The sequence below is a fragment of the Gallinula chloropus genome (assembly GCF_964237585.1).
Source record: "Gallinula chloropus genome assembly, chromosome: 7".
Lineage (NCBI taxonomy): Eukaryota > Metazoa > Chordata > Aves > Gruiformes > Rallidae > Gallinula > Gallinula chloropus.
Window position 1 is genome coordinate 16,202,752 of NC_140092.1, and position 23,481 is coordinate 16,226,232.

At 39.8% G+C, this 23,481-nt stretch overlaps 1 protein-coding gene across 1 annotated transcript in view; it reads right to left on the minus strand.

Annotated features, from left to right (window-relative positions):
* GABRG1 (gamma-aminobutyric acid type A receptor subunit gamma1) overlaps window positions 1–21,857 on the minus strand; it is a gene marked incomplete at both ends in the record, with an annotated part of 55,576 nt that extends 33,719 nt beyond the window's left edge. Inside the window, 2 exons of the mRNA XM_084266766.1 lie at window positions 3,804–3,952; window positions 21,766–21,857. Coding sequence (XP_084122892.1) covers window positions 3,804–3,952; window positions 21,766–21,857 — 241 coding nt within the window. The remainder of the gene's footprint in view (window positions 1–3,803; window positions 3,953–21,765) is intronic.
* Between the last annotated feature and the right edge of the window lie 1,624 nt (window positions 21,858–23,481).

Here is a 23,481-nt window from a genome sequence, read left to right on the forward strand (position 1 = left end):
ATGCTTTCTATAACTCCTCATTAATTGCCTAAAGAAGGATCTCTTTGTGGTGATAAAGCAAATACATTAGGGTACTACCTTCAGAAATAACAAAGACCTTCAATTTGTAATAGTTTTTAATGGAATAGTGTAATTCTCACAACCAGTTATCTAAGAGTATTACTTACATGGCTATTAACATCGAAAATTCAGCCTCAAGTGTCTGCTGCAGGCTTCCAGCTCCATCTCTGAAGAATTTTTTCAAAGTGATTTTGATGTAAGCAGAGCCCTGTCCTCCACACTTCTTGTACCTTTTTTTCTTTTTAAAAGAAACCCATCTTTAGTGAATATACCTATCCCACCACTTCTATAATTTCTATCAGTTTCTAGGCAGCACACAAATCCAGCATCTTTAACAGTCACTGCATATGGTCTTCTGTGTCTTATTCTTGTGTTTCTATTTCCTTCAACTCTTGCTAAATATTCTTCATCTCAGAATACAAGTCCCTCTACCTTTACTTGATGTCTTCCAGCTTGATTGGTCTTACTACTTCCTGTCTATATCATGCATTCAGTCCCATGACTTGGCTGGCCCTGTGTGGAGCCAGGAGTTGGACTTGATGATCCTTATGGGTCCCTTCCAACTTAGGATATTCCATGATTCTATAATCCTTTCATCAATGCTGCACTAACAGCACCTGTTCAACAGAATATGCCCCAATATCCTTATCTTTTCAGAATTAGTGCTTCTATCAGTCTCTTGGAAGTCCACTTTTTGTTCATGGGCCCTTTATGAGTACACAACTTTTTCACATTAGTGTACTTGTACAAAATTATTTACCTGTGCCCTGCTTATAGAATTGTAATTACCTATCCAAATTTCTCTAGGTATCAAATTTCTCTTAGTCCACGTGTAACCATCCTCCCCGTTTTTAAAAATTCTGTCAATGATGACTTTCCTAACTGTTGATTGAAAACATGCCATTAGCATTGTAGATACATGATGACAATTCCCTATTTTTTATTAATCTTTCAGATTGATCAGTTGGGTTTCACCCACAGAATACACAACACTGGACATGAGACATAGCTGGAAAAAATATGCTGATATAAACATCCCAGCATCCCTAAGGTGTGAGAGATGGAACAATGTGCAGCCAGAATTCTTTCCTTTAAAAAGGAAAGCTGGAAAATAACAGGTAGCTTGATTCAGGACGGAAGCTAAACCAGCATGGTCATAAAGTCAGACAGCCAAAAGGTAATGTTACAGTGAGAATAATACTCCTTTATTAACATATCAACACTCCAAGGTTGCATCTGTAATTAAAGGGATTTATACTACAGATAAGAGATTTCATCTGGTAACTGCTATTACTTCATATTGAGCAGAAGGTCCTTTAATACTAGCTCCTTTATGCTCCAAAACCTCAAAGTATATTTTATAAGGACTAGTAAGATTAATAACATAGCAAAGGGTAGGAGTTGAGAAATCACTACAGCTCATGGATGTTTGAATGAGACAAAAAGAAAATGACAGAGTGTGGTTTTCTCTTATTAAATTTCAGTAATGCCTCTGACATTTCAATTTTCATTTAGCTCTCTTTTATCACCTCCCTCAAGTAACTGCATGTCTAACAATGAAAGCCCTTATTTCACTCTAAAATGCTGAAACTCTGTGTCAACATCTGGAAGAAAACAAAATTCTGCTCTGGTATTCAAACCCAAGAAGTCCAGGTTCAAAACAAAAAATGTTACTATTGTAACGTAGCTTCGTAATTCAATAGTAAAAATGTTTTGTGAGATATTACTGCTTTGAAAGATAATTAAAATTCCAGTTCAATAACCTTGCTGTACAAGTACTGACAAATACTCTGAAGATGGGAAATCTAACACCAGATTTTATCTACATAGTCAAAGGAAAACAAGATGAACACACTATAGCCTGATTTTGGTTTTCCATCTGTTAAATATCTGCTACAATCCCCAAGCAGCTGGACAGAATGTGATTCCTTTACCTGAAGTTGCAAATTTCATCTTATGATGCTCAATGTTTCTGCCTCGTGGCAGAAGTCTACAACTTCCCCTCCACGCAGGAGACAGTCTTAACATTTTTGATCCTGGCAACAAAGTGACTACGCCCACATGTTTCCTGTTCTCATCACTCTGGCTGATTATTCTTTAACCATAGGTTTTAATATATAATATGAAGGTAGGTCCCAGATAGCCATAGTCAGATTGGTACAGAAGTACCAAGAGAGAGAAGAAGAAGAAGAAAAAGAAAAGAAGCATATATATTTGAGGGAAGGTAGAACCAAGTGTCTTATTTCAGGAACTGATATTCGGAATCAAAAAAAGCCCTTGCCCTGTTAAGACTCAGGATGTAACCAGAAAAGTGAAAGTAAGGATTGTACCAAAATTGTTCTGTGTCCATCTAAATTCATTTGACATAGCAGAATAAACTCATCTTTCTCTATTTTCTTTTCATTTATTTCTAAGTTTTATGGGTAGGGAAGAGTAACGGAATCCTCCTTTCTTTCATTCTCACCTGTCAGGAAAACATTAGGAGGAATCCTACCAGAGATAGTCTATTCATCATAATCCCTTTGCTGTCCGTTGCATCAAGCAATTAGGGGAAAAAAATTAATGCTACACATCTGTCACAGAAAGAATTTAAGAAAAAATATGCTGAAAGACCGTTCTTCTTGTTAAAGGTTTGCAGTAATTCCTTTAAATTAATGTGAAGGCAAAGACTTTACACAAACTTCATGAGATTCATATTTGATTATAGTGTGATAGCGAGAGAACAATTACCATTCAACATTTTCAGGGTAACAGTCCACAATAAAACAGAACTAAGAAATTTGGGAAGGAAAAATATTGTCATAAGCTTTCAAAAGAAAATGCTTATTTTGAGATTGCATCTCTCTGTTCTTCAGAAATGAAACAAGTCTCGATTGTTGTATTGTTTATCATTTAAGCAGCTTACAGACTTACATGGCATTGCTTTGATAGGGAATGCCAAGTATTTAACAAATAATTATGTCCTCCACCTCTCCCTTCACAGTTCAGGAAACAAACTCAGAGAAAATAAATTATTTTTCTTTTGCTCCAGCATGCATGTGGTAGACAAGAGCTGGCAAGGTTTAATATATTCCCTGTTTTCAATGCAAGATTCTTCCAAATATTTACACTTAAAGTTATATGCAAATTGATGCTTTGACTATTAAACAACAATTTTACATTCCTACTAGCTGCAAAGTTTTTTTTCCTATATTCCTCTAGAAAAGATAATGTCCTAAGTTATATCACTAGATTCTTATGCAATTTTTCAAAATCTGAGCTAAGGGAAGAAGATAACTGGGTTGAATTAAATTTGCTCAACACATACAGTTAAAATGCATTTTCTACAGTAGGAGTAAAAATATCTAGGAATGGTTCTTTAATAAACTCCTACAAACTAAGAATCATTTTTTTAAATAGCCATGGCTGGTTTATATCTCCAATTGTTTCTGTCAAAATATCATACTTAAACAAAGCAAACTATAATTGCCCTTTAATGATTGATTATAGATTGCCCACTGTCACCAAAAAGCAAAACTTTACATAAGAGAAAGAGATTGCAAATAGAACATAAAACACATGTACTCTTGCATAGAACATTATTTTTACCAGTTCCTGAAAACCATTGCACTTTACTGCTGTTGCATTTAGCTTGCTATACTAATTTTAAAAACTACATTAAGTGGATTTTCACAATTTTTTGACAAAATACACACCATCTCTGGTTCACATCTTCTATATACTGAATTATTTTATGGGCTTACCCCCAATATCTGGCCGAAGCTTATTGTCATATCCTTGGAGTAAGGAGTCCAGTATGTGAGTTACATCCCCACCATGAATCTTTGGTGCAAGGACCCATGTTTTGTTCACTGTTAGATCTTCATCATCTTCATCATCTGCTTTATCAGCTCTATGGTAAGTGAATAAAAAAAAAAAACAAGCCCAAAGTTAGGAAAAAAACCACCAACCCAACCCAACACTGAAAATAAATACACAAGAGGTGAAGAAGAAACTGATAAAATATTGAACGCTATTTACATTATAAAAATCAAAATGCATTCTGGTGCCAAAAGAATAATGCAGGCCCTTATTTAAAACACTAATATTTTGTTTTATGGCAGTGGATAGTGTAAGCTAATAAACATGTCAAGAGACACATTAACACATCACCCAGACAGAAAAACTCAAGCCATGCAGCAAACTCATAAAAGCAACAGGAGGCATCCTCTTACTGTCAACCTTTTCCTGTTTTAATACACAAAATGTAATTCCCAAGCTTTTTCCCTACATGTATTTCATTTTCAAATCATGGTACAAATATTTCTAAGAGATGCCTAATCATGGTAATAGATACATCTTGGTGTCACGAATATTAACAGAATCTCCGTCCTGTAATCTAGGTATATATAAAAAGAGAAACTCATATACTTATTCAACTCCACTCAGATTTTCAGAAAAAAATACACACTGCATCCATGTACTATGGCTAAACATCTGCAGAAGCTGCATTCGTGGCTACGTGGTAGAGTTAAATGCTGTACCACTCCATTCAGTTAAGACAACCATTTGTTAGCTACTTATTTTCTCAAATGTACATAAAAACACAAATTCATTTATTGCCTATCCTTTAACTAGATAAGCAGCAACTTCTAATTAATCACTAAGTCATTAGAAAAAAATCTCAATACCTTGGTTGCATCTGTAGATTCCCTAAGATATCACCAAAAGGTCAAAGAATGCCTGGAAGTAGTTTTCTTTACGTTTGAATCAAATGGGTGTGGACTTAAGTATTCCTCCACTGCTCAAGTCTGCAATCTTCATTACTCATCCAGCTTATTTCAGGGAACTACTATGGGCCTCAAATCAAGCAAAGCACAACAGACTGAAAGCATTAACTCTGACAGTCACACAACGTATCCTCACAAATGGACACTGGCTAGCAAATAGTACAGAACGTATTCAATCCATATAAATCAGTTCCAGTATTAACATAAGCACAGATATTCCAGTAAAAAGAGCAATCAAATTACTGTCCTTGTACCAGATTGTATAGTACATCAAGACTAAAAATGTTACTGTTATATTATTAGAAAGGGATTTAAGGGCTTCTAAATTACACAGACATATGCTGTCCTCAAACCCAAGGGTGGAATTTTTCAGTAAACTTCCTACAGCAGTGAAGACCACCAGCATGTTCCATGTGGAAACAACACTAAGCCTTCAGGTGAAAAGGATAGAAAAAGTCAGGAAAGGACAGAGATTCAGTAGGCACGCCTGGCTTTTATTGCATTTCTTTGTGGGAATGGTGAAAACAGCCTGTATTCATAAGATCTTGCATCACTTCTCAGGTTACACTAGCAAGTCTCACAGCAAATCAAGACTATCATGGCTGTAAGAAACTCCTTGGTGTGTTGGGCATGTCTGTTTAATTTGGGAAGCGCAACAGGGAGCTTGCCACAGCTCAGGAGGTTCCTGGGGATGGACAACAGGCACTGCTCAGGTATCAGGACTTAAATACCTAGCTTGCTGCAAACAGGTTGCAGGAGTCTATTATAGAGGAAAGCAATATGCAGTCTAAGTACTAGGTTCACTGAGAGCTTCCCCATAACAGTCTGAAAAGCCTTTGCATTCTTTAAAATTGAAATGCACCATAAAATACATAATCTTAGTACTACACTACATAAACATCATATAAATGTCAGATATTAATTATTTAACATTTTCCATTAGCAGGATCCCACTAATGGAAGCACTAAAAGTAGAAAGTTTTCTAAATGTACACTATTTTTCCCTCAAAGCCACCTATTGCCATCTCTTTCATGTTTCTTTACCACACAGCATTTTTATATATATTCTTGGTCTGCTTGTACTTTATGTCATCTAATTACTACATGAATTAGCTTATGGTTGCTAAGAGTGCAGCAGCAATCCCAGCCTTTCTCCAGGGGCATTAACAGTATGAGGAGTAAAACTTAATTTATAAGCAGCTCTCTAAGGAGAGAGACATGCCCACTACAAAACTGACCTTTTCTTCTTCCTCTTTTTGTCCTCTACCCCACAAACAGCAGAAAACACAGTGAAACTACCAGAGCTCTGTACAGACCCAGGAAGCCTGGCTTTCATGATCAGCTCAATTATTTTCAGAGAATTTGAAGTGATGATGACACAGTTTCGTCCTACTTTAATGCTCTTTCCACATTGCTATTAAGAACAGCATAGATTTAGCCAAAATGAAAAGTACAAGAGGTCTTGCCATTCCCACCTAAACCCAAGAGGAGTTACAACCGTGACACCTCCAATTGCAGTCATTCCAATATCTTGACATTATGAAGAGTTCTTAATTCTATTTATAGATGCACAGGACAACTCAGGTAGGAAGGGATCATGGGAGGACTCCAGTCCAGCCTCCTGCTCAAAGCAGGGCCAACTCTGAGGTCACAGCAGTCTGCTCAGGGCTTGATCAGATTGGATCTTGCTGACCTCCAAGGATGGAAACTGCACAACGTCTCTGAGCAATCTGCTCTCCACTTCTCTCTTTTTTGCTATTTACTGTATTTAAATACACTTGACATTAGCAAATAAAAAAAAAAAAACGAACCAAATACATTTCACATTTTCTTTTTCTGTCTTGCTTCATTGGATGACCTCTGAACTACAAATAGGTACACAGATGAGGACACCAGTAACTTACAGAAGTCTATTAATAACACAATTCCAGGGGGAGAAGGAAAAATTCCATCCCAACATCCAACAGCTTTTCCAACCATTACTAAGTAAATCCATTTAAAGAGGCACTTTTATTAGAGGCAACGTTTATTTACTTTGTCTCTGACAAAGGTTTTGACTTTAAACAAACATTTCCTACTATTTACACAGAACTATCTAGTTTTATCTAGAAAACATTGTACACCGAAAAAAGTGTGGACTGCTAGAAAACAAATACACTAGACTTCCATACCAGTACACTAGATTAACACAAGTTTTTGGCTCACTAATCTATTAGGTAAACCAACAAATCAGAAATTAATATAACCAAATGTGGAGGAACTGGACTATCACAGTTCTACAGAGTAAAAGGAGCTATTCTGACTCTCCCTATTCTTACCTTACTTACCTTTTCCAAGATGACTGACTGTGATTAATCCACCTTGTCACCAATATACCATCTTTTTAGCTCTTCTTTGAAATGTGCCCAAGACCATTGAGCATTCAATAAAGACTATGACGCCTCTAAAGAGCTGATGGTACCCAGTTCTCTACTTTGATTCCTAAGCCATAGCCATTGATGCGCAGGCACAGGACTGAGATAAGAAATGAATGATGCTGGATGGAAAAAAGAAGTGACCAGTGTATATAGAAAGCCTTCTGTATGCCCTCCAGTGAAGCAAAGCAACTTGAATTCTGAATTCCAGATGTTTGGGGGGAGTTGCATAAAGCTCCCCCAAAACAGCACCTAGACACAAAAGCAATAGGCCAGACACCATACACATTAATTTCTAGGAATCTGTATTACTGATCTTTGTCATACCAAATAGATTTGAACTACTCTGTTTCAAAGGTAGAAATCCCTTCAGATTTACACAGTCAGCAGGATCATCTGAGATGGTGTTATCAGGACCTAAGCGAGGTTACTAGAACAAGTTCTTTACAAAAAAATTCACTTTAGAAAACATGCAGATTCAAAACCATTGACCTTTTTACCTGACTTTCTGAGTGTCTCATATTGTAAAGTACTGCTTTTTCTCCAGGGTTTGGAATGGGGTAAAAGTAAAGACATAAGACAGCAAACTTCATTCCAAACCAGAAAACTAAAATGTTAAATTCAAGTATGCCATACAAATATTTAGCAACAGTTAACTTGGGCTGAGCACCTTTTTACTTCTTCACAGTTAAAATAAATCTAACAAACCCAGGAAGATTAATGTCAGTTAACTCCACCCTCCCTTTAACTGTAGCACTTTCCTCTCTCTCTCTCTCACAGTGCCAACAGGAAAGACAAACTTAATTAAAGAGGAATTCTTTTCCTTTGCAAGTTCATCTAAAGGTTATTTCCACTATAGACAGAACATAATACTCGATCGTCTGACCATTTACTGTAAATTTTTTTCTTTTCCCAACAAAGTTCACTCAGCAGGTCTTTTCCAGAATGCCTGCAGTTATGACAATTCAGAACAAAAAAACATGACATCAAATATTATATTATTTCTGGTCCATGACACAATTCTACTTTACATCTATTACTGTCAGTGTTAATCCTAATTTTAATGATTTTATAAATGAGAAACTGTCCTTTGGCTGAGACTGAGTTAATTTTCTATCTAGTAGCTGGTGTAATGCTGTGCTTGGGATTTAGGAGGAGAATAATGTTGATAACACACTAATGTTTTCAGCTGTTGCTAAACAGTCAAGGACTTTTCAGCTTCTCATACCACCCTGCCAACAAGAAGGTGGGGGGCACCCAAGGAGCTGGGAGGGGACACAGCTAGGACAGCTAACCCAAACTGACTAAAGGGATATTCCATACCATAGGATGTCATGCTTTGTATATAACTGTATATAACTAAGGCAGTTTCACTCAAGAACTAGCTCAGTATTGATGTTGGGGGATAAGAAATTGTGCTGTGCATCACTTGTTTTGTATATTCTTTTGTCATTGTTCTTGTCTCCCTTTTCTGTCCCATTAAACTGTCTTTATCTCAACCCACTAGTTCTGCCATTATTTTTTCCTTTTCAGTTTTCTCCCCCACCCCACAAATGGGTATGTGGTTGTTTTATCTGCCTGATGGGTTAAACCATAATAGAAAGACCTGATTTCTTAACATGCTTGTTATAACACTTCAGCTAGCCTCATAAACTCAACAGTAAACTGCATGTATGCAACTAACAATAATTAGGCAAAAAGTGCCCTAATTATGCTCTCTGTCCTTCAACTAATTGGAGACATTACCATGACTAATAAATCCCTGAGCACAAGCAACAAATGACTAAATAAGTCTTTTCAATATCAGGCAACATGTTCATCTTCAGACATTAATATCATAGGTCTTTGTTCTCCTTAAAATACAAGAAAAAACAATCAGATGAGTTTTAAGTTGCAATTAATATCTGTCAGGTTACATAATGAACTGGGGAAAATATGGATAGTCAGAGTGCTCCTACTGCCATGTGCATCATGTATCAAAGTATTACATGTAGAAATACACATATAGGATAGGTGGGAATACTTAAACACAGTAAAGGATCAGTTTAGCTATTCATTCCCAGCCTTCTATTCCCACCCAAGACATCCGAGGGTACCCAGTCCTCCAAACAGGGTTGGTTGATGGGGAACTCGCAGACATCTGGAAAAGCAGCAGAGGCTGGGCCGGGAACCTTAGTTTTCTCCACTGACACTTCTTGACTGTGCACAAGCAGCTCAATCAAGCCATCAAGTAACCATGAGGTTTAAACAACCCTGCACAGTGACTTAATCTCTTTGGACACTGAATAAACCTCCCATACAAGGAATATTCTAATCAGCATTTATTAAATAAATAAGAAGGAAAGACGCTGCTTCAGATAATTTCTGTCCTGAAAGGAACATACCACTTTCCTTTTTGCCTTACACATGTAAATCAAAACAGTAAGACTAGTTGTGCTTCACTTCATTTAGTTTCTCCAACAGCAGCCCAAAGTAGCTGCTTTTGGAGTTTTATGGATACAGGGGTAGGGCACAGTAACACTTACCAAAATCATGGAACATGCCTTAAAACAGCTGTTATCCACTGACTGTGCTTCCCAGCACATTATGTTTATGTCCTCTAAATATAATACAATTTAACTTTTATTTTCTAGTACTTTGGAAAAAAAATATTATTCCTCTCAACTTTCAGACCAAATAGCAATGTTTCCCTAATTGTAAACATGGGAGATTACTTTGTTAGCCACCATACAGGCCCAAAGTTTTGTCAATGTACTGCATTTAACCAGACAATCACAGAATCATCACAGAATTGGAAGGGACCTCAAGGATGATCAGGTCCAACCTCTCTTCACAAAAGCTGTCTAGATTATTTAGACAAGATGTCCCAGCACTGCTCAGTTAAGTAATCTGTTTTAAGTATCCAATGTTAAGAGAATCCATCACTTCCCTGGAGAGACTATTCCAATGGTTGATTGCTCTCACTGTGAAAAATTTTACTCTTGTGTCCAATCCGAATCTCTCCATGAGTAACTTGCACCCATTACCCCTCATCTTTTCCATGTGACTCTTTGTAAAAAGGGAGTCTCCATCTTCTTTGTAGCCCCACTTTGTAGTACCGGAACATGGTGCTGAGGTCTCCCCTAAGCCTTATTTCTCAAGGCTGAACAAGTCTAATTGAACAAGCCCCAGCCTTTCCTCCTACGGCATATATCCCAGCCCTTTTGCTCATCTTTGTGGCCCTTTTCTGAGCCCTCTGCAGCCTGTCCACATCTTTTTCATATAGTGGTGACCAGAACCGAACACAGTATTCCACAACACTTCTTAAAAAGTATGTCAAGACAATCAAGGTTTCTAGGGAAACCAATCATACATCTAAACAGACACTGTTTTTCTCCAGAACACCCAACATATGCTTATATGTGGTAAAGTAGTATATTTCATGGACCCATCAATGAGAGTTCAGAGTTCATCTGACCTAGCCAAATTCCACACATGAAAAAAGACCTAAAGCACTGCTGAAAAAGAAAACATGGTTACTGACACTCCAACCTCTAGATTCAGTCATTTTTCCAGAGGCTGGTAATGATTCTAATTTAGAAGCTAACAAAGCAAGCACTGATACATGCGTCAAGTGAATGACCGAGGCATAGGACCACATTTAGGTGAAAATCTGAACTCTAGAAGGATCGCAAGTTTACTCCGTGCCTGAGACAGCAGAAACTTTCTTACGGGGGGAGCAAAATCCAACTTCAACATGGTTCAAACAAATAATTACTTTTATGTCAGCAATTTAAAATATATATTAACATATTTCCTTGGATCTTCCTAAGATAAAAAAGGGCCTCAGACAGACTTGCAGCATCCTTCAGAAGCTGAAAAAGGATTGGGACTCCTGCACATGCACAAATATTACTTCTTTTCAGGAGCAGCAATAGTAGCAGGAAGACATAGTCATGACTACTAGAATAGGACCCAATTACATTTTTCTTCAAAGGGTTTTCTTGAAAGCTTACTTCCACTGCTAGCTGTCTGTAGTGGATGGCTTAAACATCTCTCAAGATCATACTCATCAGTTCTACTACATTTCTGCAGAAATGACTCTCTTTTGCATTTCATCATCAGCTTCTTCACTGATATGCTTTATTCATGACAGAAAATTTCTGGAAATATAAGCATAACTGCAAGCAAAGAAATGTAGCTACTGAAAATATGTCTCCAGAAAGCATTACTTCTCTCCTTAATCCTGTGGGATACAGAGTCACTGATATATTTCTTCATCCTTCCTAAACTGATTTAGACACTCTCTTGACTCTTCCCCCCACCCATTCAATCTCAGATGCTTTTATCAATCTATTTCCTCCTCCTTATGCCTCACCAGACTTTGGCATAGGTTTTTGTGTGTCAAAAATTATTTTTCTCTCCCAATGAAGTATGTTTTACTTACTCCCTATATCTTTTTTCCCCAGTATATCTACCACATACTGTTAGGTTGATTCTTCTTCTGGATACACATGCTGTCATGTGCTCTTCACTTTCTCTAATCTCGTATTTGTCTGGATATTTATAATTTCCTGCCCTGTTTCCATCTTCCCTTCTCCTTCCTGAGTTTTTACTGAAGGGATGAATCATGACCTTAAGTCAACAATAAAATTATCAGCGAAAAGTGTGGGAAAAATATTAGAAATTCATATACAGAATCAAACATTAGATTTTTAGGATAAGCTACATAAAGAAGTTCACTTAGCACTAGATAGGCAAAGCTTTATTTAAAAAGTTGAACAATCATAGCATTAACAGAATAAAAGCAGGCACCTCTACTGTTCATTCCCTGTAGTGAAAAGTGTTGCCGACATATCTGAGTGTTTAGACTATCAAACTTATGATATCCTACTACATATCACAAGCATCAGGTGATCAAGTTGTTTTGAGTCATTGCAGCTTTGAAGTACATCTCTGAAAGATATGAAACATTTTCTCCCACACACAATAACTTCAGTACAATTAATTTTAGTCCCAGCAAGACCTGCACTTAAAAGGATTATCACATTTCTTATAAAATGATCTTCAACACCTCTGTGATACTAATATTACAAAAACTAATCTTAACAGAAATTACTGAACAATACAACCAGACTTAACTCTGAACATTTAATAATGGCACAACCTGACTGCAAAGAACACTTACAGAAAGGTGAATTTTTAACATTAAGAACAACAGCTATTATTAATAAAGATGTGTCCCAGAAGAACAATATTGTTCTGAGATCCACACAAATTGCTGTCCTCCAAGTAAACTTGCAGAAAACACTACACAGTATTTGAAATCACACAGGTCAAATTCGTTATTAATTCAAATGGCTTTTTAAAATCTAAAAATAACCCCTCATATGGACTTTAAGCATCACAGATATTCTTTATCCATCAGTCTTCTCAAAAAATACAGAGTTAATCTTATCTCCTTGAAAGTTCATCCAAATATTGATATGCTCAGACCAGTATAACTGCAAGCTCTATTCCTATCAAGTTGTGGTCCAGAAATCAATTGAAAATTTTCCTCACATCTACGTATCCAAGCACAGGTAATTCTCTGTGCCATTTCAGAACTGCTGGATTCTCAAACAGATTCAACTTGATTAATATCGGGATCTCATTTGGACCATCTCAGTAAAAATAGCTCTTTACCTACATCTGTGGCCACGAAATATTCTTCCCAGTTTTTCAGACATGATGGAGACAACTGCTTGTTTCTGCACCCCCTCTTTTAGTCTATAGAGAGCAAGAACCTTGCACAAGTAAGATAGCAAACCATACTAAGAAAAAACAAAACCCAACCAACAGAGGAAAAAGCCCTCAAGCAGAATCATGCAATTTAGAAGGCACCTTAGGAAGTCAACTTCTACTAAAAGGAGTGCCAATACGGAATTCAGAGCAGGATGCTTAGAGCTTAGTCCAGTCGGGTCTTTGAAAATTCCAAGGACAGAAATCCCACAAGCTCACTTGACAACTTGCTCAACTGCTTAATTATCCTCACAGTGATTTTTTTATCTCTATATCTAGTTGGTACTTCCCCTGTTGCAATTCATCACCATTTTTCCTCATCCTCTTACCATACACCGCTAAAGAGCCTACCTGTCTTCTCAATCACCTCCATATAAGTGCTGGGGGCTGTTTTTACCCCCCCACCTCCACAAAGCCACCTCTTCTCCAGGCTGAACAGTCCTCTCCAAACAGGGCAAGTGGTCCTTCCTGACCAGCTTGGTAGCCCTCTGCTGAGCTTCCTCTAGTTTAAACCCAAAACTACATGCATTACCTAAATGTGGTTTCACAAGTGCTGAGCAATGGGAGATGATTGATCAGCTCCCTTAATCTCCTGAGCATGCACCTGGTCACAGACCATGTGACTGCTGGTCCTCTTTGCTGCCAGTGTGCCATGCTGTCCACCCCGAACATCACATCCTTTTTGGGCAGAGTTGCTTCACTGGAATAGGCTGCCTAGGGAGGTGGTGGAGTCTCCTTCACTGGAGATATTCAAGACCCGTCTGGATGCCTGAGTGATATGTCCTAGGGAGCTGCTTTGGCAGGGGGGGTTGGACCCGATGATCTCTCAAGGTCCCTTCCAACCCCTACAATTCTATGATTCTATGATTCCCCACTGAGCCCCAGTGCCCCCACATCCCCCCATCTGCGGGACTTACCACTCCTCCTTGATGAATTTTTTTAACATTCCTGCCAACCCATTCTCCCAGCCTCTGCAGCTCCATCTGAACAGCAGCCCTGTCAGCAAACATATGAACTTGATAAAAGCAATCTTTCAACATGGAAAATAATAAGTTGTCTGCAGGAAAAGCTATGCTAATGTCATTATTCCCAATGCCCTGAGCAGTTCTTGTTCCTTGTCAGACAAACGAGGAAACAGGACACACTTCTCACCTCTCTTTCCTCACTTCTCACTTCTCTTTCCTCATATCAATTATACCATGTTCCAATTACAAACTTGTAGAACATGGGTTTTGTTTCATTTTGGCTGACAAAAGCTGGGTAACTTATTGATCATAACACCCACATTCGCAGTGTAAGTACACCTCTTCCTCTGTTCTGAGAAAATCATTACAATGTCTTAAAGCAGGTCTTTGCCTAGAAAAGTACTTGAAAGTATCCATTATCTTTAGTAACTACATCCTTCCTTTTCTCTAGTAGAAACATTACTAATGTAGCTGAAAAATTAGTAGAGGCCCTTATGCCAACTGTATTTTAATCAAGAGCATTTTGTTGTAAAATTTTTAGACAAATACATATTCATCTTCTGTGTCTTCTAGGGAAAACCTTTCAGCCATTGCATGCAACAGAAACTTAAACTTATCAGTAAGATAAAGTCGGCCTCAGGATAATCTGCACTGCCTTGACTGAACCTGCAATCTAAACCTACTAAAACTCTTACAGAGATTTATTTCAGATGGATTTGAATGAATCCTGGAAATGTAAATTGGTAAGTCTTATCTTCTCAGCTGGTAAGTTTTACCTTCTTTGTGGGTTTTGGTCAGACTGTGCAATCAAATAATTAAAATGTAAATAACCATATTCCACTGTTCATCCAGACCAAACAGCAGGGAAGAAATGAAGATTCCGAGAAAAGAAGATAAAAGGATAACAACTGCAAATTATAGAGCCTAAGCAGACATAACTGAAAAGGGACAAATGGTACTAAGAAAAGGACAAAACAGCCCCAAACTGCTAAGGAAGGACATGATGATGTGCCCCATGTCAGCACCTCATTGAAGATACTACAGATCTCTATCTACAGTTGACTGATGAGAGGTTAATTGTCATCAAGTTCATAATATAACTGATGGGTTAAGTGCCTTGATTCAAGAAACACTTTCCATGCTGGAGCTAGACTTTAAGCAAACCTAAGATAAACGAATGCTGAGAACCATAACCACAATAAAAAGCAGTTACCCTAATTAAATGTCATCCCACAGTCCCTAGAACATTCATCAAATTGCAAAGTCAACTTTGTTAGATTTCTACTTTCAAATGTCACCAGCATCTCAAGAAATCTATAAAATGAGCTCTTCTTTTTAAGGTCTTTTCAGTCATTTAAGCTGCTGGTATTTCAACATATGCATGCAAACATTTGTTACAACACAACTCATTGCATACTTCCTGTAAAATACTCAGGTAACTAGGAATCTACTACAGCCCTTCACAAAAACAAGCTTATCTGAAGTACTTCCAAGTTCCAGTATGCATGTGAGAGAAGAGGCAAAGAAACATGTATAGACTGAAGCAGCTACAGAATCAGAGACTTGCTCTGCATTGCATACCATAATTGTGGCATAAAGGTGAGTCTGGCTTAAAATCATAGAAAATGCCATACAACTACAATAACTAGGCAATGACACGTCCCAAAGAGAAATACGGTGAATGGGTTCTGCTGAAATTTTAGTGTAACCTTCATTAGGCAGTTATGGATTCATCCAAAGGTCAATGAAATTAATGAATAACTGTACAAAGAGGTGAGTATACTCTGTAAGGGCTAAACCTTGTAATAAAAACCTTCTTCTCCCTCTCTCTGCAAGCAAAACTATTTCTTCACTGCAATTTATTGCCTATTAAATATAAAAAATACCTTTTATAACAGAAGTATTCCATCTCTTGTCATATGGTGACTAAAATTTAAGGCTGTCAGAGTCATCTTGTGCTGGAAACAACCTGCAGGCCATCATCTGGATGGCCCTTGTCAACAAAGCAAGAACCTTAGGTCCATAGCTCACTTGCAGCAGGTCTGATACATTCCAGTACGTATTTGAAGGCTGAGTGCTGGTGAGCTCAAGTACCTTTCTCCTCCAGGGAAAGCATTGATGTTACTTTATTTTTAAAAACATCTATTATTCTGCCATGTAAATACGACACTGGACAACAAAGAAAAAAAGCGTCATGACTTAGAGTGACAGTCATCTAAATTAATACTTAATATGACAACTTTTTCCTAATATAAATTTCATCCAGCTGAACTGTATTCTGAAAGATAAGTTGGACCATATTACATTAATAAGACTTAATAATAATTAGACAATAATAATAAGACTTAATCATGGTACGCTGCCCTAAATAAGAAGAAAACCATATTAAATGAAAGGACTAACAATCTATTTCAGACCTCAAATAATTTAACCCAAAGGGGACATATCTCACATTACCTCAGATCTTTCGTACTGTGTTGATCTGTCTTCCTGAAAATAAGAAAAATAACTGCATATAATTTTAGAAACACAGAATTAGCCATTCGTGCCTTTTGAGAGATGAATGCAGTGACATGGAAAAGTATTTGAGGATCAAGGCAGAAAGCAAAAAGAGCATGAAGTACACCAGAGCAGTACTGGGTTAGACTTTCTCAGCAGTACGAAGCAGGAGCGGGGAGGTTATATTCTGTGAGTATTTATATAATATACCTGGTTTTGAGGTCTGTTCTTCAAAGAAAAAATGGAAGTAGTTTACAAAATGGTCGAACAAACAATTCAACATTTTCTGAAGAAATTTAAGTATCTCAGTTTACTTGTCTGAGAGAAAAACGTAAGCTGGTATCAAGATGCCTCTCAACTCCATTTACCAGGGAAATACTCCTAACAGTAGTTATTATGACTATAGCATAGGTAAATCCAATGCATTGGCAACTGTGACCACTCATCCCACAACAACTGCTAGGCATATGACTGCACTGCAGCTTCTCATCTCTGGGAGGCGAGGAGGTTTCTCCAAGCAAATAATCTACAACGCATCATGAAAGACTAGACTGGAAAGAGAAGGACAGCAGGATGTTTCCTGACTGAAATGCTAATTCCTTTAAGAATTTTCAGGACTGATTTGAGGTCCTTAGAGTTCTCTTCAATGCAAAACTTGGTGGAGGCCCGCTAGGGAAGGAAGATCTTTGCTGACTGGCTTCCCTGTTGAAGACCATCTGGCTGCAGACAATGCTCCTTTCCTGAAGAGCCACTGGAGCTGTGGATCTGAACCCTGAGGCTGCCATGCAGAATTAGAGGTATGTCCTGGATTTCCCCACAGATAGATGGATTTGGGCTGCAGTGGCTGAGCCGTGTGTAGCAGGTGGTACTGGGGGAAAAACATCTTGCTTTTTCAGCAGGCAGAAGGGGGTAGAAGTTCCACCAGCTAGAAGCCAGAGAAACCTGAGACTAGAAATACTGTAATATGTATAATTGGATTCCTCCTCATCAAATCTTTATTCAGGGATTTAGAAGAGTTATACTGAAGTGACAAAACCAACGCAGAAACCAGCATAAATTCTCCATTTTTGTTTATTCTGGTAGCAGACTGGATTATCGCTACAGATCGTACTGACTTAAACATCTACCAAGGAAAGCACATTTTAGATTTTTTTCTTCATTCCTTCTATGCCATATCACTGACATGTTCCTCTTTGAAGAAAGTTGTGTTCCAGTCATCTCCTGATGACCTTTCTAGACTCTCCAGTCTCACCTATTAGTTCAGTGTTGTTTCCATCTTCAATTTAGATACACAGAATCATGTTCTTACGTAGGTCATTGGGCCACTGAACTCACCGTGCTATCTGCAGCCTTATTAAAAAAAAATTTGCACGTGTATAACTGCAAAATCCAGGATTCTGTGTCATCTCCAGGTTAATTCAATTGCATCTGAATTACTCCTTACAAATTATTATCATTCAGAGAAAGCGTTAAGAAATAAGTCAGTGTCACTGTCATTCACCACCCTTTGAAAGGTTCTTGTCAGAATGCTACATACTGTCATTTATAATTATCACTTCTCTCTGCTGCACTTTACCAAATAAGTTATGATATTGTTATTTTACCTAAGTACACATGTAGTATGACATGCAAGGAAGGGCTAGGCAGGTAACTAAAAAAGCCTTAGTACTCTTCTCTCATAAATGTTACTACAAAAAAAAAAGGCTGTTTGTCCATCCTGGGAGATGCTCACCTTTGTTTTTCTGAGTTCAACATGCATGGCTTTGTAAGTGATAGCACAAACCAAAGAACTCCCTTTCAAACAGTGCATATCCCAAGTTCATTTAAGTCATCCTACCTGTTGGCCATATTCAACCCAGACTATTTTAATGCCTCTTCAGCCTAAGAGAAAAAAACAATCACACAGAGAGACACTCAGCCCCCTTGTAATTTATTCTGTGGCCAGACTTATGTATCCGGAAAAAGTTGACCAAAGCCACTGAGTGCTCACCTGTAACCTTTTATATCCAACTGAGAAAGGCTTGAATGGGTAGCAATGGTACTCTTATTTAACATCAGGCATATTTAACAAACAGAAAATTTAATTTAAAAAATGGTTCAATTTCCTATGAGAGCCTTTTTTTAATGTTACCACCATAGTTTGAATATTTCTTTTAAATCCAATGTAAGGAAACTGTGCAAAGAACATAAGTACTTCTCAATATTTATGTCTTTTTAAACTTCATACTAACAAAAGAAAATATTAATAAACTTTAATAAAATAAACTATTTTAAACCACGGGGGCAGCTAAATAACAAGTTCTTCACTGTCACATCATGAACAAAGCACATAAGACTGAGAATAATAATGAATAAACATCACAGATGTTCAAATGAAACAGTAAATCACTATTATCAAGCATTAAGAAATCCATGTTGTTATGACAAGCTTAACTCTGATCCAGGAATTTATACGAGAAGAAAATGCAGGCTTTATTATATAAGTATTTTCCTAAGAGATACTTTGAAATGGAAAAGAAAATATTAGTTGGCATTTGCACCTGCTGACAGTTACATTGCAATGGAGTATTTATAATTGCTTTTTAGAGCATCAGGTTACAAAGCTAAAGGGAGAATATGTCCAAAATTAAGTTTACAATATACCATTAGGGATGCTGACCAGCACATACCATTTAAAGCAGTATAAATTAGAAGAAATGTTACAGTTATGCTGCACCTGTATGGTTAGAACTAAGGAAATAGTATTAATTATATTGTCAGCTCTTATGCTCTCCCTATGAATCATCTATTTATTTGAGTCCAACAAGAATAATGGGTTTGCTGAGCACTTAGGACTGCAGTGGCTGCTGGGTAAATACTTTTTTTTCCCTCTGAAAACCTTATAGAAAGGCTCACAGCCCAATTTCTTCTACAGAGGATAATAATACTTCAAAATACTATGAAGTTGTATCAAGTGCATTGGCCATCCTGGTCTGTTTGTAGAGATCATGCAGAACTGGGTGAAAATAATTGTTTTATGGGACAGAGTTCATCTCTGATGAATCACTTTGTTGAAGGAAGTTTGGTCTAATGTCACACTACAGCTTTTGGGGCAGTACATTAAAAGGATGAACTCCTGGTTGCACTCAATTTTCTTGCCTAGGCTTTAGCTCCATTAGCTACACCTGAAGTAACTCCACTCACACTCAGCACGAAGTACTTTAGGATACTAAGTGCATGCTAGAAGTGATGCAACCTGCAACCCTTCAAAAGTATGTGTTGGAAAGGTAGCTCCTGCAATATATATATTGGTTTTGAAAACCAGCTACAATTGGTGCAACCTGGTCTACTCTAGAGAAAACCATTACTTCCGTGGTTTAGTTTGAACTTCAAGGGAAAGCTTTGGCTGAAGCTACAGAAAGGAATACAAAGCATAAAAAACAGTATTTCCATCCTACTTTGTGGTAGGCAGCTAAAGGACACTAGAGCTCCTGAGCTCTTTGCAAACACCCGTGAGTTGTAACACACTACACACCAGAGAACTGGGATCTGAAAAACATGTTCATTTGTGGTCACTTAAAAGAAGAAGGGGGGGACGGGACAGGGACAAAACATCTCTCAAGAACCACCATTTCACCATTTTCCCTTGTAGTCTCTGGATGAAAGGCAAGCCTGAAAATAGTTGATTCAGATACATGGATGTTTATACCAAAGGTTCCATTTTATCTGAGATCTATTGGAAAACAAATAAAATAATGTATATGTTACCTCTTTTCCTCACTAAAGACTTATCAACTTCTTTACAAAAGCTACTGTTAATGAGATGTATACCTAATAATCTGCACCCAGACCTATAATCACAGCCACAGTCTGACAAAGAAACAAAATTACAACTTTTTTTAGCTAGTCCTTCTCCTTTGTAACTGAGTCCCTGAACTGATAAATTAGCATACACATTCTTTTCTCTCAAGCCACTTGATAATTTCTTTCATACCTGTGGTACAATATGTTCATTAAGAAACATTCTGAAGATGCACAGCTGCACTGGTGTAATTTCCATCCATACTTTCAAACATTATTTCCATAATATGCCAAGGTTTTAAAAGACACAGATTAAGAATAGTATAATCAGTGATGTTTCTAACTAGGGTAACACATCAGCCTTCTGAAGGTGAGAGACCAGCTGAGATCAACACACTTCACAGAGATGACCATTCAGTATGGGGAAGGGGTCTACAGTCTAACAGACTTAAAAAAATGCATAATAATAATTTTCTTCTTTTTTTTTTCCCCCAGCCTTTGTACTACACATTTGCTATATCCTCTTACAATGATAAATTGGTCTATCATTAAAAAAAAGACACGCAGGGCAACAGTCAAATCCCCTTTCGGTACTGCCTCGTGATTTTTATGAGAGTATAACCTGTGGAATGATTCACGTTAGCTCTGAATTATTAATGGGGTGGAACGATCAAACTGCTTTCCGTTACATGGTTGTGGGTACTAACAACACATTTACACAACAGTACCAAACTAGTGTTTCTTCCGGAGCCCGTCAACTGGATTTTGCCACACTCCCTTAAAACCCACGTTTCCAACTTCTGGGACTTGAGCAGCTGCCCGACACCACCCCACGCGTGGGCCCAGCCCCACTTCCGAGGGCTCCAGGGGCATCAGCCGGTGCCGTGCAGGATGCCTCGCTGCGTGAGCGGCGCAGGCAAAAAGTAGGGGCACCACGAGCAGGTGCCCCCCTCGCCAACGGTACCACCGGCCGCAGGACCAGGCTCTTCCGAAGAAGCCATCAGCGCCGCAGCCGCTCGCCAGCGAAACTCCAGCCTCTTCTCGCAGCAGCAACCGGCGAGCGAGCGGGGACGGGCAGGCACCGCGGCGGGGAGGTGCCGGCGCTGCGGCCAGTTCTTTGCGCCGGGCGGCAGCCCGCACCGCCGCCCCTCCTCAGGGCGTTGGGGTCCCCGGCCAGCCGGCTACCCCGTGCCGCCCCCAGCCCGGGCCGGACCCTGCGGGGGGGCGAAGCGCTTTTCCCGGCGCCGATCTGAGCCCGGACTCACCAACTCGCTCAGCGAACAAGTGGAATGCGACAGAAGTTTTACTTTACTGGTGCCGGGTTCCCCCGCACCCGTCCGCTGCACCCACCGCCGCAGCACCGGGACCTTTCTTTTTATCTTACTATTATTTTTTTAAGTTTCGCGGCGCGTAGCACGCCCCCTTCCCCCTCCCCAAGCCCGACCCGCGGCCCCCGAGCTCAGCCCGGGATGCGAGCCGAGGGCGGGCGGGAGGCGCGGGGGTACCCGCCGTACTCACCCGCTCCCCAGGCGCACGGTCAGCAGCAGCAGCAGCAGCCGGGCCCCGCGGCGGCGGCTCCAGCGGGGCGCGGGGCCCCCCCACGCATCCATGGGCGTGAAGGCGCTCTCCCTTACCCGAGTTTCCTCCGGAGAGGCAGGGGAATAGCGACCCTGCCAATCCCACCGTTCCCCCCCCCCCGGCACACAGCAGGCAGAGGGAGGGGAGGGGAAGCGGTGGGAGGTGGGGATAATATAAAATAAAACACCCAAACAGGTAGGAACCCACTCTACAAGGGCCGAGCAACTCGCCCAATAGGCTCATCAGGTTGCTCCATAAATTATCCTAAAAACTGCTGGGCGAATCAATCCCTTGCAGAGGTGGAGCCTCCTTTACTAGAAGGGAAACATGCTTGGGAGAAAGGGTGGCATTGATTTGCTCTTTTCTCCAAAGAGGGAAATAAAATAGATCTCATAGATAGATACGTATAATATATAAATTGCTAAATATATATTTAAAGGTGCATATATATATATTTAAATATTTTTATTTCTTTTTTTAAAATCTACTCCGAGGGCGGCTTGTGAGAAGCGGCCCCTCGGCCCTGCCAAGCGGAGCCGCGCAGCTGCCAGGAGAAGCGCCGGGGGATGTGCGCGGACACCCGCGGGGACTGCGCGGCCCCGCGTCCGGCACCACCGTGATTTTGGGGAGGGCGGCTCCAGCCGCGTGGACGGGGGTACCCTCCAGCCCTTCGTCCGTCCCCAGGAGAAGGGGCCTAGCCCTGCAGCAGCGATCCCCAAAACCGTGCTGCAGGCAGGAGGCATGCCCGGCGCGCAAGTGCAACCGCGGGAATTCCGCGTATCAAAGAAAAGAGAGCCGCGCAAACCCGGAGGCTGGAAGCGGCTCTGCGCGGCCGCGTAGCGCCACCGGGGGGGCAGGGGGAGGAAAGCGGGCGATGCGCGGTGCTGCGCTGTAAGATGCGCCGGGGCTTGCTACAACATGCGGAACGCTGCTTTTTCTTTTTTTTTTTTCTTTCTTGTCTCCCCTCTGTTGCTCCTTCCCCCCATCCTGAGGGCCCAAACAAAACAAGACAACAACAACCTTAATATAACCTCCACCAAAATCAATCAAACCCCGGACAGGAAAAGCAACCGCGGTGACGGAGACGCGCCGGAGGTTCCGCGCTTGCAGCCCTTTTCCCCGGAGATAGGGAGCTGAGATTAGGTCCCGGCGGGACCGGCGCTTAAATAAAGCATCTTTCGTTTTGGGTCTGAGTCTCTTCCCCCACCCAGTTCTCTGGCCCCGGAGGTGTCCCTGCTAGCAGCTCTCTATGGGCCGCTCCTGGAGTAACCTGCGCTGCGTGATTCTCAGCGTGAGGAGCAAACCGGTTTATAGTTATCCTCATCATCATCCTTTGAGTCAAGATAAAACTGCACGGAAATGTAAATATCCACCCATTCAGTGGTTATTCTGATGAAAGGCAGTGCTTTGTTTTGGGTTCTCCTGCTTCTTTACACGTCATCATCTGGTTATTATTTTATATATACAGCTTACAGCTGCTTTAATGGTAATTGCTTTAATTTAACTCACCACGCTTCAGAGAGCTGCAGTACATTAAGTGAAAATTCAACGACTTGAAAATTAATAGCCAGTCCTGAGGGTACTGACAGAAGGTAAAGGCACATATTATTGTATGACCTGAGGTCTCTTTATTGGTGGATTAACACAGCAGGCAGC